Source organism: Tursiops truncatus, chromosome 6 (assembly GCF_011762595.2).
Source record: "Tursiops truncatus isolate mTurTru1 chromosome 6, mTurTru1.mat.Y, whole genome shotgun sequence".
Lineage (NCBI taxonomy): Eukaryota > Metazoa > Chordata > Mammalia > Artiodactyla > Delphinidae > Tursiops > Tursiops truncatus.
In genome coordinates, this window is record NC_047039.1 from 82,286,389 (window position 1) to 82,300,834 (window position 14,446).

A 14,446-nucleotide genomic window follows, 5' to 3' on the forward strand; every position below is an offset into this window, starting at 1 on the left:
CCTTGCATTTGCTAGAGACTACTCTCCCCTTGGGTGGCAGGTCCAATCTCAAGAACATGCAGGGGCTTCCCTGGTGGCGCAGTGGCTGAGAGTCTGCCTGCCGATGCAGGGGACACGGGTTCGTGCCCCCGTCCGGGAAGATCCCACATGCCGCGGAGCGGCTGGGCCCGTGAGCCATGGCCGCTGAGCCTGCGCGTCCAGAGCCTGTGCTCCGCAAAGGAAGAGGCCACAACAGTGAGAGGCCCACGTACTGCGAAAAAACCAAAACCAAAAAGAACATGCAGCAACACGCTGCAAAGTTTGCATTGCAGCATTTGGATGGCAAAGATGCGGTTGTCTCCATCCCATTGTGCTCTGACCCTGACATGGGTGGAGAGGTTCTCTCCCAGGGTCTCTGCTCCGAGCAGCCCCTCCCTCCATCACACGCCAGAGTTTTGATTCAGTGTGAGGACACTGAGAAGACTCTCCTCAGGACCTTCCAGGCCTGCCAGAAGAACTCCTTCCTAACCAGATAAGACTGACAGTCCTGACAGGCAGATCCATCTGATGGTCTGACACACGGAATAAACCCCCAACCAAAAACTTCTGAGAAACCACTCAGTGAATAAAGCAGCCAGCAAAGACTCTAAGAAAAAGTCCATCTGAAGATACCCAAAGTCCAAGAGGAAGAAGAAAGTGGGATGAAGAGGTGGGATGATGTCCCGTGCTGTGTAGAAGGCAAGCAGCCTGGGGCTTTGGGTCAAGAGGAAGACAGCCATGCCGTCTGTTCTGAAATAGAAACCATGCTGCTGGAAATGCCACTCAGAAAATAACCACAGTGCACAGCATGGAGGGAAATCACAGCCACGCCTCAGCTTAGGGTTTGGCTCAAATCAGAACAGGAGGGGACTTCCCTGGTGGTCCAGTGGGTAAGACTCTGTGCTCCCAATGCAGGGGGCCCAGGTTTGATTGCTGGGTGGGGAACTAGATCCCGGATGCATGCCGCACCTAAGAAGTCCACATGTCACAACTAAGAGCCTGCATGCTGCAACTAAAAGAAGATCCCTCCTGCTGCAACTAAAAGATCCTGCGTGCTGCAACTAAGACCCAGTGAAGCCAAGATAAATAAAGAAATAAATACTAAAAACAAATGAAAAAAATAGGAGGTCTGTCTGCATTTTGTGCAAACAGGAGATGGCCAGTGCTCAGTGTGGCAACTTCACAGATCATTTTTATTAATTTACTTTTCCTTAATTGATCGACAATCATCCACCATGTGCCAGCTATTTGCAAGGTCTTGGGGATATGTAGGGGGCTTCCCTGGTGGCGCAGTGGTTGAGAATCTGCCTGCTAATGCAGGGGACACAGGTTCGAGCCCTGGTCTGGGAGGATCCCACATGCCGCGGAGCAACTAGGCCTGTGAGCCACAACTACTGAGCCTGCGCGTCTGGAGCCTGTGCTCTGCAACAAGAGAGGCCGCAATAGTGAGAGGCCCGCACACCACGATGAAGAGTGGCCCCGGCTTGCCACAACTAGAGAAAGCCCTCGCACAGAAACGAAGACCCAACACAGCCAAAAATCAATAAATAAACAAATTTGGGTTTTTTTTAAAAAAAAACAACCAAAAAACCCAGCTTCTTCTCTAAAAAGTTATGTCTTCTAATTGGAGCATTGTTTTCCTTTTCTAAATGGGCCATTTCTGGACCTTAGATGGTAACATGCAAAGTATTATGACTTTTGAAATAAAATGTATTAAATCAATTTGCTCCATTTTTTTTCAATTTTTCTCATGTTCCTCCTTAGATTTTCATATGGAAATACTCCTTAATTACCCTTAACTGAGACACAGGATGCTTAACACAATCTAGGAAAGTCCATCAGTTAGTAAATTCGTCAGCCCAATGGTGGTCCATTCCATCCTCAGAGACCTTACATAAACAAATAAAAAAAGGTTGCTGACATTTGCTGAGGGCTCACTGTACGTCAGCCACTATGCAAGGTGTTTTTGCTCATTTAAGCTCCACAACAATCCTATGAGACAGGTGTTATTATTATCCTCACTTTACAGATGAGAAAACTGAGGTTCAGAAAGTGTCAACAAGCCCAAATTCAGTTACTAAGCTGCAGACCAGTAGTTCAAGCCCAAGCTGACTGACTCCTGAGCACTAAGCTTCACGCAGCGTCCCCTGAAATGTCAGCCTATAGCTTCTCCTTCCTCCCTGCTATTTTGAAAGGTGATCAGGCGGTTCCCACTTTGCTCCTGGGCCTTCATGAGGAAATATCCCTGGGTGACTATGGTTTCCGGTCGCTGCTCTCTCCTTACTCCTGGGCTCTTTTCAGTTTCTGCATCTCTCCTGAAATGGGGCACCAGGAGCTGAGCAGGATACCCCAGGTGGGGTCTCTCCAGCAGAGAGCAGAGGGACGACCCGCCCTAGTTGTGGACGTGCAGCCTGAGGTCACCTCGGCTCCCTGGAAGCTGTGCTCACACTGGTTACTCACGGTAACCTTGAGGTCAACTGAGACTCCAAAGTCTCTTTTGTTCTAAACGTACAGTACTCCTCAGCTATACCTCTATCATCTTGGACATAGGCAGCCCAATTTGTTCTAATATAACCTTATATTGGGACTATTAGATTTAGTCTTCCTGAATTCAATTAAACATTCCAGCTTGTTAAGGTTCTTTACACCCTGGCTATCTTCCAACATATTTCACAACTTCTAAAATTCCTATACGCCTATTTTTATAATCTCATCCAAGTTACTGAAAAAAGGTCAAAGAAAACAGAGGCCTGTGGCTCATCACTAGAGACCGCACCTAGAATAACCTCAGTCTAAGAGGAGGAGCTTATTGGGTAGACAATTCATGTAACTAGGCTCTCATTCTGTTGATTTCTCTCCTGACCCTGAGGTGGAGGAGGGTGAGCCAGGGCATCAGAATGGAAAGACATAGTCCCTGTGTTAGAACTCTTACATATGCTCAGGTTAGAATATCATGTGGAGAGGGCTTCCCTGGTGGCGCAGTGGTTGAGAGTCCACCTGCTGATGCAGCGGACACGGGTTCGTGCCCCGGTCTGGGAAGATCCCACATGCCGCGGAGTGGCTAGGCCTGTGAGCCATGGCCACTGAGCCTGCGCGTCCGGAGCCTGTGCTCTGCAATGGGAGAGGCCACAACAGTGAGAGGCCCACGTACCACAAAAAAAAAAAAAAAAAAAAGAATATCATGTGGAGAAAAGAGGATTTGACTGGGAATCAGGTGAATGGGGATGGAGCCCGGTTCTGCCATAAAACAACCCTTGGACAAGCTTCTCCACCTCTCTAGGCTTCTAGCTCCTTATCTGTAACAAGGGTACAATAGTAGGGTACAATAAAGCAAGGGTAACAATAGTAGCTTCACATGGTTATTGGAAAGATTAAGTGAGATAAGGTTTAAGAATATACTTTGTCACCTATCACACACCAGACAATTAAAAGGATTCAGTGGTAGATACTGAACAGTTGACGGTCTGTGCTAAACCTGAGTCTCTGAGCCCTGCTTACAGGGCAGGAAGGGGTCTGAGGCCTCCCGGTCTCGCCCTGGAATCTGGTGTCTCCCTCTGTGTGGTGCACACAGCACTGCTCCATTAAGCAAGGCTGGGTGGAGGAGACTTAAAACTAGCTGGCAGCGCTGAAGCAATGGTAAGACAGTGGGTTTGGTAAACTGAGGTTCCTGGTTCCTCCTACAACTGCACTGTTCTGAGTCCTGGGGTTTTAGCTCCACGGAAAGATGAAAGAGCAGTGAGAATAACACTTCTGCTTCCAACACCCCAGACTCCGGTCCACTCAAGGACCAGGCAGTGACACTGAGTGCAAGAAAACGCTTCATGAACCTCCCCAAAGACATCCATGACACAACCAAAGTGTTACTTACACAACAGAACACTTTTGCTGCCATATTCTGGTCAAACTGGCCAAGGATGATCCGCACGTCGTTGCCCTGTGGACAGAAGGACACGATGTGAAGGTGAGCGTGTGATCGGCACAGCCCAGAGGGCTCGAGGCAGCGGGCAGGGATCATTCACATGCCCCAGGCTCCCCAGCAAGAGCTCTGCCTGAGGGGGTGGGCAGGGCAAAACCTCACCCCCCAGCCCAGCCGAGCCTGGATCTATGGCTCTCTCTGGGCCCAGCTTTCCCTCAGCTACTGCTGTTGGCCCTGCGTGGTCTCGTGGGTAAACCCTGGGGCTGGAGGCTAAAGGCTCTGAGGAGCCTCATTGTCTCCCCTGCTCTCCTCCAACAAGAGCAGGCAAACGCTCCGGGGCACTGAGACAGCGTCTGCTCTCCGTCCTCACTCTACACATAGGGAAACTGAGGCCAGAGGAGAGAAAGTAACTTCTAAGGTCCCCAGGGGAGTTGGCAGCGGAAACAGGTTTCCAGCCAACACCCCCTCCCCCTCTAGTATTCTAGACTTTTCCACCTTTCTCGAGTCCACAGAGCTTCCCAATTAAGAAGTTTCAGAGTCTCTTTGAGTTCTCAGCTTTGTTCAAATCTCAGCTCCACTTGGGTGGCCTCAAGTGGCTCCTTTTCCCATCTTAGCCTCAATTTCCTCATCTGCAAAATGCAGATAATGGCAGTACTTAGAGGGCTGCTGAGAGGACTAAATGAGATAATCCTCATAGAGTGCTTAACATAGTTCCTGGCACAGAGTAAACACCCAGCTAGAATTAGTGTCTTATAACCTTCTCCCAACCTATTCTTCTCCCTTTATTTCAAAGGAAAATCTATATTCAAAAGCTCTATAAATGGTTACTTATTATCTTAATATCTCAGTATGGTTAATAGGTATATATTGTACCATGGGTCCTATCACTCATTTATTCATTCAACAAACATTTACTGAGTGTCTGCTTGAGGCTCCCTCCTGGGTCAGGGTAAGGGGTTCTCGGTTGCTTTCTAGGGGAAGGGACCCTGCCCTGCCCCCATATAGAACAGGCAGAAGGAGGATGTACAGGTAGCCTCCAGGAAACCAGCCAGGCCCCGGCCCACACACTTGCTCCATCCCAGTCCTGCCCTCCGCACTGACACTCAGCCCTGCAGGTGATGTTACCTTGCTGCCATTTACCCCGTCCTTTCCAGCAAGCCTCAAAGCTCTTTGATGCATAAAGAAGAGAAACATCCCTTTAAAGATCAGTTTTTAGCATCTTTCAAAATTGGAAAGTGCTGACTGGGAGGCCATTTTACTCATCATGTACTTTAGCAAAATAAAAAAGACTTGGATTCTAAAATCACCCTTCGTTTGCAAGCAAGAATGGAAAGAAGAAAAAAAATTTTCCTCTGAAAGGACTTTAAAAGATCATTAACAGAGCAGTTGAAGGAAGGCAAGCCTTTGTCATCACCATGGCTGCAATGCTATAGAAAGTTCTAAGCTGCTTCTGTTCTGTGGCCATACTCCCGGGCACACTCCAGGGTCTTTCTGCTTGTTTGTTGAATTTTTTATAGCATTTCTTGCTGCTAACAGTATTCACCTACCCATATCCATCCATCCATCCATCCATCCATCCAGCAAACATTTATGGAGCATCTACTTTGTGCCAAGCCCTGTGTTGCTAAACACGGTATAGTAGAAACAGCTTATTGGATTTTGGAGTCAGAGAGACCTGGGTTCACATCCCAGCTCCGGCACTGACCAGCTACATGACCCTGGGTCTTAATGTCCTGGAGCCTCAATCTCCTCATCTCTGAAATGGGGATAATATTCCCTGCCTGACCCAGTGGTTGTAGGATTCATGGTAATGAAACCCACCCACTGGCTTCCGTGGTGCTCTCTCCTGGCTCCCTCCTGCCTCCTGGTCATTCCTGCTCAGACTCTCAATCAGCTCCTCGTCTTTCTGCCCATCCCTAATGCTGGTGTTCCATACAGTTCTGCCCTCATCACTCTCCCTGGGCAATCTCATTCATGATCCCAGCCACAACTCCCCTCTGAGCATTGTGGACTCCCAAGTCTCTCTCCCCAGCCCAGACTTTTCTCCAGTTGCCCCCTGGACACCTCCACTTGGATTCTCTCAACATGCCTCAAGTTGAACTCCTCATCATTCCCAACATGCCTACTTCCTCCTCCTGTATTGTCCATCTCTAGAACAGAGTTGTCAACCTCCTACTCCCTAAGATCATAAACTTGGGAGCCATTCTAGATTCACTCCTCTCCTCATCTTAGCCATAACCATGGCCTGTTGGTTCTGTCTGCTCACTAGCTTCCTGAATCGCCCCCATGTCTCCAGCCCCATTGCCCTGGGTTTAGCCACCATCACTCCCTACGTGGTGAACCACTACAGCCTCCCAGCTGGATCCCTGCCTTTAGTCCTGCTCCATCCACCCAGTCTCCAGAAAGCACACAAGGGGATCATTCCAAGATTGAAATTTGATTATGTAAAATCTTTCCATGGCTCCTGGAGCTTTACAGATCAAACTCTGAGCTCCTTGGAACATTCCAAATTTTTTACCAACTCACTCCTGCTCATTTCTCTAATCACATTTTTTGCTACTCCTCCACAGCAGGGAGAATGAACTACCTGCAGTTCTCTTAAATGGTCTGCCATTCACTCCTTCATTCATTCACTCATTCATTCATTCACTTTCTCACTCTGTCCCCTTTCTTTCTTTCTACAAGTTCATTCATCCAGAATGCCATTCCCTCCCACCCTACACGCTGTGCCTGGAGAGCTGCTACTCCCCCTTCCTGCCTTAGCTCAGGCATTCCTACTCTGAGAAACCATCTCTGTCCCATTAGGCTTGGTGGTCATTTGCTCCTCTGTGGGCCCAGAGCACTCTGTGCTTCCCTCTATCATGGCCTGAGTCTACTTGTTTGTTTTCCCCATTGGACTGAGGATAACTTGATCCATCTCTGGGTCTCCAGCTCCCAGAACAAGGCATGACACATATATCAATAAATAGGTATTAAATGTGTGATTAAGTGAATGAATGCTGTGTGAAGCACAAGCACAATGCCTGGCCCACATTGGCTATTCAATATCTGCTGGTTATTATCATCAACTGCACTAATATCCTGCTAGCCTAGGGCCTAGGTACTGGTTGGGTTCACCATGTTCATTTCTTGAATGGACCGAGGGACTCGCATCTTCATGGTTGACCACCTGACCACCTGCTAACAGATAAATAAACAGCTCTGCCACTTGTGGACCATTTAGTGTCTCTGTTGCCATGACAACCAAGTTGCATTGACTACTTGGTTCTATGCTCCCAAACTTTTAGGACTGGATGGGGGCCCAAGGGATCGCTGATCTTGTTAACCCCTTCCCAGAGAGGCAAAAATCTTTCCCAAATCCAGCACAGCACCCCAAAACCAGCAATCTTGCCTTGGTGTCCCCTGACCATTAGAGGGTCCTGGAGAAAGAGCCTATCCAGGGCCAGGTTATGCCTGATGCAGGAAGCTATTCACACCCACTCTGACTCTAGACAGTGAGTAAGAAGGGCAAGATGCTGCAAAGCCTGGGAGAAAAGAGGACGAGCCAGCACTCAGTGCAGGTGGAGCCTGGATCCCAGGGTAGGGAGAGGATAATGGGAAATATGACTGGACTGGGATCCTTAGGGGGCCCATGAGAGCAGCATAAAGAGTTGAAGGTGCTTCTCAAAATGGGATATGTGTACTCCCAGGGCAGAGGAGTTCTCCTGAGAGTATGAAAAGTGTGGATATGCCTGGTTCTTCTTTCTGGAGTAGCAATTTATTGGAAGATTCAGGGGTGAAGGGAAACATTTTGGATCGGGGGAATCTTAAAAGTTTTTAACACACCCACACTCTCACAAAAGTTCCAGAATCACACTTTTCAATGTTGCATAACTTGTATGTTTTCCTTAAAATCCAGAGAGAGGAAAGAGATTTTGTGTTGGCAGTGGACCCTGCTTCTGGCCAAGCCCGCCCACCTCCCTACCAGGGGTATCAGTGCACTCTCCTCTATGGCTGAAAGGGCTTTGGGGGAGTTGAAGGACTGCCAGGGGTAGGGGAGGACAGCCATGACCATCTCTAAGGATGACAGTGCGGAATGGTGCTGTGATGTTAGAGCTGGAACGTGGCAGAGGGCAGGGTCTCAAAAAGCCCTGCCATGGACTCTTGGCTCTGCAGGGGGCCGCCTGGAGTGAAAGTAGATGTCCCGAGATCAGACAAATGACAGCTTCTTCTTAGAGGGCTAGATCTAAGGTAATGGATGGTAGCAGAGACCTATGTTCACACCCTCAACAGGCCACACCCATGGGGGGCAAAAATGGAAGGGAACAGCCATGGGGCAGGAGGCCTGGGGAGGGGTACTCAGTCCAAACCCTGGGTGGATTTCCCTTCCTCTTCCCTGGCCCCTCTCATCTGTTGTCTAGGACCTCTTTGTCTCTGGGGCCCTTAAAGGGAGCTAAAATCTCACATATAAAAAATGACACTTAAGAAGGATGACTCAATTCAAAGCACTACTGTATAAACCCCCACTTTACACGGGATCCTAGCAGAGTCAAAATAAATGACAGCTCCCGAGCTCTTTCTAGCCACTGCCCTAGGAGGTACGTGCTATAATTATGCTCATCTGGATAGTTTCATGAGCAAACTGAGGCCCAAAGACTTAAGCAACTTTCCTAGGCACAGCAGACACTGTTGGTCCTGCTGGATCCCCTCCTCGGGGCTAGTGCACCCAACCCAGCTGCAGCGATGGTGGGCTGCCACCAGCTCCCTCCCTTCTCTGGAGAACTTCCCTCAGCCAAGGGGAGCTTCCTGGCCCTAGAAGGCCATGTTGTGCCCCACATCCCATAGCAGCCAGTGACTGACTCACATGGGTAGAAAACTCCAGCCCCCTTGCTGAAAGGTGGGACCAGCTCTGTGGTGCAGACTGTGCTCCAGAGATGCGATGAGGCCAGGTTAAACCCATCTCCAGCCAAAAGGCATTCTGGCCTAGCTCCCCTCTTGCCTTATCCTGCTTCTCTCCCCTTCTCCTGAGCCCACTCTCAATAAATCTCTTTCACAAGAATCCCAGGCTCTGTTTCTAAGGAGTTCAACCTAAGACACCAGGTCACAGGGATAAGAAGTGGTGACTCTGGCCTCGACCCAATGTGGGTCTGGCCCCAGAGCCCAAGCATTTGACCACTCACTCCTATATATTACCTCCCACGCTGAGAAGGCCAACCCCACCAGGCCTGGGCTGCTGGGGCTCAGTACCGAGTCTGCAGCAATGACTCATGGAGAAAAGTCCTATGGATTTTGAGGTCAAAGGACCTGAGCAGCAAGTGTAACCCTGAGACATTAAGACAGCTGATGTGCATTTAAAAGAGCAGGAAAGCAGAAGGCAACCCATCTTGCTTCCCTGTGACAGCAGTGTGGGGTCCTGCTAGAAGATCAAGGTTGACCCTGACACTGACCTCCTGCCATCTCTGCATCTGTCTCAGCCTACGTTTAATAGCTTCCTGGTTTCCTACAGACGCACACTACCCCACTACCCCACTACCCCACTGGGCTGCTGAAAAATCAAATGAAACCATGTTCAACGTTGTAGAAAGGGGTAAGGTGCAATGAGCCCAAAGGTGGCTGAGCTATTAGAGGCCGGCCATGATGCAGGCTGGGAGGTGCCCCTGACCTGGAGCAGTGGGCACTGGTGAAGTGGTGAGAAGCCCAGGCCTGCTCCGACTCCCCCACTTTGGTCGTGAGACCTGGGGTAAGCCTGAGAGGGTTAGCAAAGATGTTTTCCAAAGTCCCTCTTGGCTCTGACAGACTGATTCCACACCCAGAATGAGTATTCTCTTTTATTTAGCTAAAATTAGTCTTTCTTAGACTTTTTTTTTTTCTTCTCCAGAAGTGTCCCTAAAAGCAGAGAAGCAGGAGACATATACTCTTAAGGACGGGAGTGAAAAACGGTACAGCCCATAGCAGCCCACTGGCAAAGCATGGCATTTCTTTAAAGTTTATTATTTTATCTTGAAAATTCATGTATATTTAGCCTTCCAATAACATATCTATGTTTATCTTAAGATAAAAATAATGCTTTTTCTTCCCATGTCTCTGAGCAAAACTGGCCTGCTGGGAAGATGCACTACATTTATCCTGTAGCTTTGCATCCCCTTGGGGTGCTGGTATGAACCTCAGGTTCAGGCAGTCAGGCTGGATTCCTGGCCCGTGGGGGGGCAGGTAATTCCCACTAGGACTTTCCCATGAAGCAAAGTGGGGAACAGTTCCCCTCAAGACCTATCTTTGTGGTCTTCCTGTAATAGAATAATGGCTCCCCAAAGATGTCCATGTTCTAATCCCTGGAACCTGTGAATATGCTGTGTGACATAGCAAGGGGGAATTAACATTGCAGATAGAATTAAGGTTGCTAATCAGCTGACTTATAAAATAGGGAGATTTTCCTGGAGTCTGAATCCTGAATGATGGCTTGGGGGCTGCTCCACAGAAGGCCAATAAAGCAACTGAAATTGACAGGGACAGAGTAAAGGGACAAAGCAAATGATTAAATAGTTAATCCCACTAAGGGATCATAAGTAAAAGAAAAAAGTATGGGGGACCCCTGTAAGTGAATAATCACTCAAGGAAGCAGGCTTGCCTAGCAACAAAACCATGCAATAGAAGCATGAGACATGCCCCAAAACAATAAAACAATGGTGGAATGAGACCCACATCCTGCCCAGGGAGGTCAGTAAGTTAATGACTCCTAGGACATGCTCCTCTGTGCACACTAAAAACAAAAATATAGGCAATGTTGGACCAGAGTCTGGCTTGGCACAGCCATGTGGCTAACAGGGTCTGGGTGCTCCAGACGGGTGTCAGGCCTGTGCCTCTGAGGTGGGAGAGCCGAGTTCAGGACACTGGACCACCAGAGACCTCCCGGCTCCACATAATATCAAATGGCAAAAGCTCTCCCAGAGATCTCCATCTCAATGCCAAGACCCAGCTCCACTCAACGACCAGCAAGTTACAGTGCTGGACACCCCATGCCAAACAACTAGCAAGACAGGAACACAACACCACCCAGTAGCAGAGAGGCTGCCTAAAATCATAATAAGGTCACAGACACCCCAAAACACACCACCAGACGTGGTCCTGCCCACCAGAAAGACAAGATCCAGCCTCATCCACTAGAACACAGGCACCAGTCCCCTATACTAGAAAGCCTACACAACACACTGAACCAACCTTAGCCACTGGGGGCAGACACCAAAAACAAAGGGAAATACGAACCTGCAGCCAGCGAAAAGGAGACCCCAAACACAGTAAGTTAAGCAAAATGAGAAGACAGAGAAACACACAGCAGATGAAGGAGCAAGACAAAAATCCACAAGACCAAACAAATGAAGAGGAAATAGGCAGTCTACCTGAAAAAGAATTCAGAGTAATGATAGTAAAGATGATCCAAAATTGTGGAAATAGCATGGAGAAAATACAAGAAATGTTTAACAAGGACCTAGAAGAACTAAAGAGCAAACAAACAATGATAACAACACAATAAATGAAATTAAAAATTCTCTAGAAGGAATCAATAGCAGAATAACTGAGGCAGAAGAACGGATAAGTGACCTGGAAGATAAAATAGTGGAAATAACTACCGTAGAGCTGAATAAAGAAAAAAGAATGAAAAGAATTGAGGACAGTTTCAGAGACGTCTGGGACAACATTAAACGCACCAACATTAGAATTATAGGGGTCCCAGAAGGAGAAGAGAAAAAGAAAGGGACTGAGAAAATATCTGAAGACATTATACTTGAAAACTTCCCTAATATGGGAAAGGAAATAGTCAAGTCCAGGAAGCACAGAGAGTCCCTACAGGATAAAACAAGGAGAAAACACCAAGACACATATTAATCAAACTATCAAAAATTAAATACAAAGAAAAAATATTAAAAGCAGCAAGGGAAAAACAACAAATAACATACAAGGGAATCCCCATAAGGTGAACAGCTGATCTTTCAGCAGAAACTTTGCAAGCCAGAAGGGAGTGGCAGGTCATATTTAAACTGATGAAGGGGAAAAATCTACAACCAAGATTACTCTACCCAGCAAGGATCTCATTCAGATTCAACGGAGAAATTAAAACCTTTACAGACAAGCAAAAGCTAAGAGAATTCAGCACCACCAAACCAGCTTTACAAATGCTAAAGGAACTTCTCTAGGCAGGAAACACAGGAGAAGGAAAAGACCTACAATAACAAACCCAAAACAATTAAGAAAATGGTAACAGGAACATACATTATCAATAACTACCTTAAATGTAAATGGATTAAATGCTCCAGCCAAAAGACATAGACTGGCGGAATGGATACAAAAACATGACCTGTATTCATGCTGCCTACAAGAGACCCACTTCAGACCTAGGGACACATACAGACTAAAAGTGAGGAGATGGAAAATGATATTCTATGGAAATGAAATCAAAACAATGCTGGAGTAGCAATTCTCATATCAGACAAAATAGACTTTAAAATAAAGACGATTACAAGAGACAAAGAAGGACACTACATAATGATCAAGGGATCAATCCAAGAAGAAGATAACAATTGTAAATATTTAGGCACCCAACATAGGAGCACCTAATACGTAAGGCAAATGGTAACAGCCATAAAAGAGGAAATCGACAGCAACACAATCACAGTAGGGGACTTTCACAACCCACTTTCACCAATGGACAGATCAACCAAAATGAAAATAAATAAGGAAACACAAGCTTTAAATGATACATTAAATAAGATGGACTTAATTGATATTTATAGGACATTCCATCCAAAACCAACAGAATACACCCTCTTCTCAAGTGCTCACAGAACATTCTCCAGGATAGATCATACCTTGGGACACAAATCAAGCCTTGGTAAATTTAAGAAAATTGAAATCGTAACACATATCTTTTGCAACCACAACCCTATGAGGCTAGATGTCAATTACAGAAAAAAATCTGTAAAAAGTACAAACACATGGAGGCTAAACAACACACTACTAAATAACCAAGAGACCACTGAAGAAATCAAAGAGGAAATCAAAAAATACCTAGAAACAAATGACAATGAAAACACAATGACCCAAAACCTATGGGATGCAGCAAAAGCAGTTCTAACAGGGAAGTTTATAGCAATACAATCCTACCTCAAGAAACAAGAAACATCTCAAATAAACAACCTAAACGTACACCTAAAACAATTAGAGAAAGAAGAACAAAAAAACCCCAAACTTAGCAGAAGGAAAGAAAGCATAAAGATCAGATCAGAAATAAATGAAAAAGAAATGAAGGAAACAATAGCTAAGATCAGTAAAACTAAAAGCCGGTTCTTTGATAAGAAAAAAACAATTGATAAACCACTAGGCAGACTCATCAAGAAAAAAAGGGAGAAGACTCAAATCTATAGAATTAGAAATGAAAAAGGAAAAGTAACAACTGACACTGCAGAAATACAAAGGATTGTGAGAGATTACTACAAGCAACTATATGCCAAAAAAATGGACAACCTGGAAGAAATGGACAAATTCTTAGAAAAGCACAACCTTCTGAGACTGAACCAGGAAGAAATAGAAAATATAAATAGACCAATCATAAGCACTGAAATTGAAACTGTGATTAAAAATCTTCCAACAAACAAAAGCCCAGGACTAGATGGCTTCACAGATGTATTCTATCAAACATTTAGAGAAGAGCTAGCACCCATCCTTCTCAAACTCTTCCAAAATATAGCAGAGCGAGGAACACTCCCAAACTCATTCTATGAGGCCACCATCACCCTCATACAAAACCATACAAAGATCACAAAGAAAGAAAACTACAGGCCAATATCACTGATGAACATAGAAGCAAAAATCCTCAACAAAATACTAGCAAACAGAATCCAACAGCACATTAAAAGGATCACACACCATGACTAAGTGTGGTTTATCTGAGGAATCCAAGGATTCTTCAATATATGCAAATCAATCAATGTGATACACCACATCAACAAATTAAAGGAGAAAAACCATATGATAATCTCAATAGATACAGAAAAAGCTTTCAACAAGATTCAATACCCATTTATGATAAAAACCCTCCAGAAAGTAGGCATAGAGGGAACTTACCTCAACATAGTAAAGGCTATATATGACCAACCCAGAGCCAAAATCTTTCTCAACGGTGAAAAACTGAAACCATTTCCTCTAAGATCAGGAACAAGACTAAGTTGTCCACTGTTACCACTCTTATTCAACATAGTTTTGGAAGTTTTAGCCACAGCAATCAGAGAAGAAAAAGAAATAAAAGGAATCCAAATCAGAAAAGAAGAAGTAAAGTTGTCACTGTTTGCAGATGACATGAGTCTATAAATAGAGAATCCTAAAGATGCTGCCAGAAAACTACTAGAGCTAATCAATGAATTTGGCAAAGTAGCAGGATACAAAATTAATGCACAGAAATCTCTTGCATTCCTATACACTAATGATGAAAAATCTGAATGAGAAATTAAGGAAACACTCCCATTTAGCATTGCAACAAAAAGA

At 45.8% G+C, this 14,446-nt stretch overlaps 1 protein-coding gene across 1 annotated transcript in view; it reads right to left on the reverse strand.

Annotated features, from left to right (window-relative positions):
- GABBR2 (gamma-aminobutyric acid type B receptor subunit 2) overlaps nucleotides 1-14,446 on the reverse strand; it is a 366,883-nt gene that overhangs the window by 165,278 nt on the left and 187,159 nt on the right. The window contains exon 5 of the mRNA XM_033858335.2: nucleotides 3,887-3,952. Within this exon, the coding sequence (XP_033714226.1) occupies nucleotides 3,887-3,952 (66 nt within the window). The remainder of the gene's footprint in view (nucleotides 1-3,886; nucleotides 3,953-14,446) is intronic.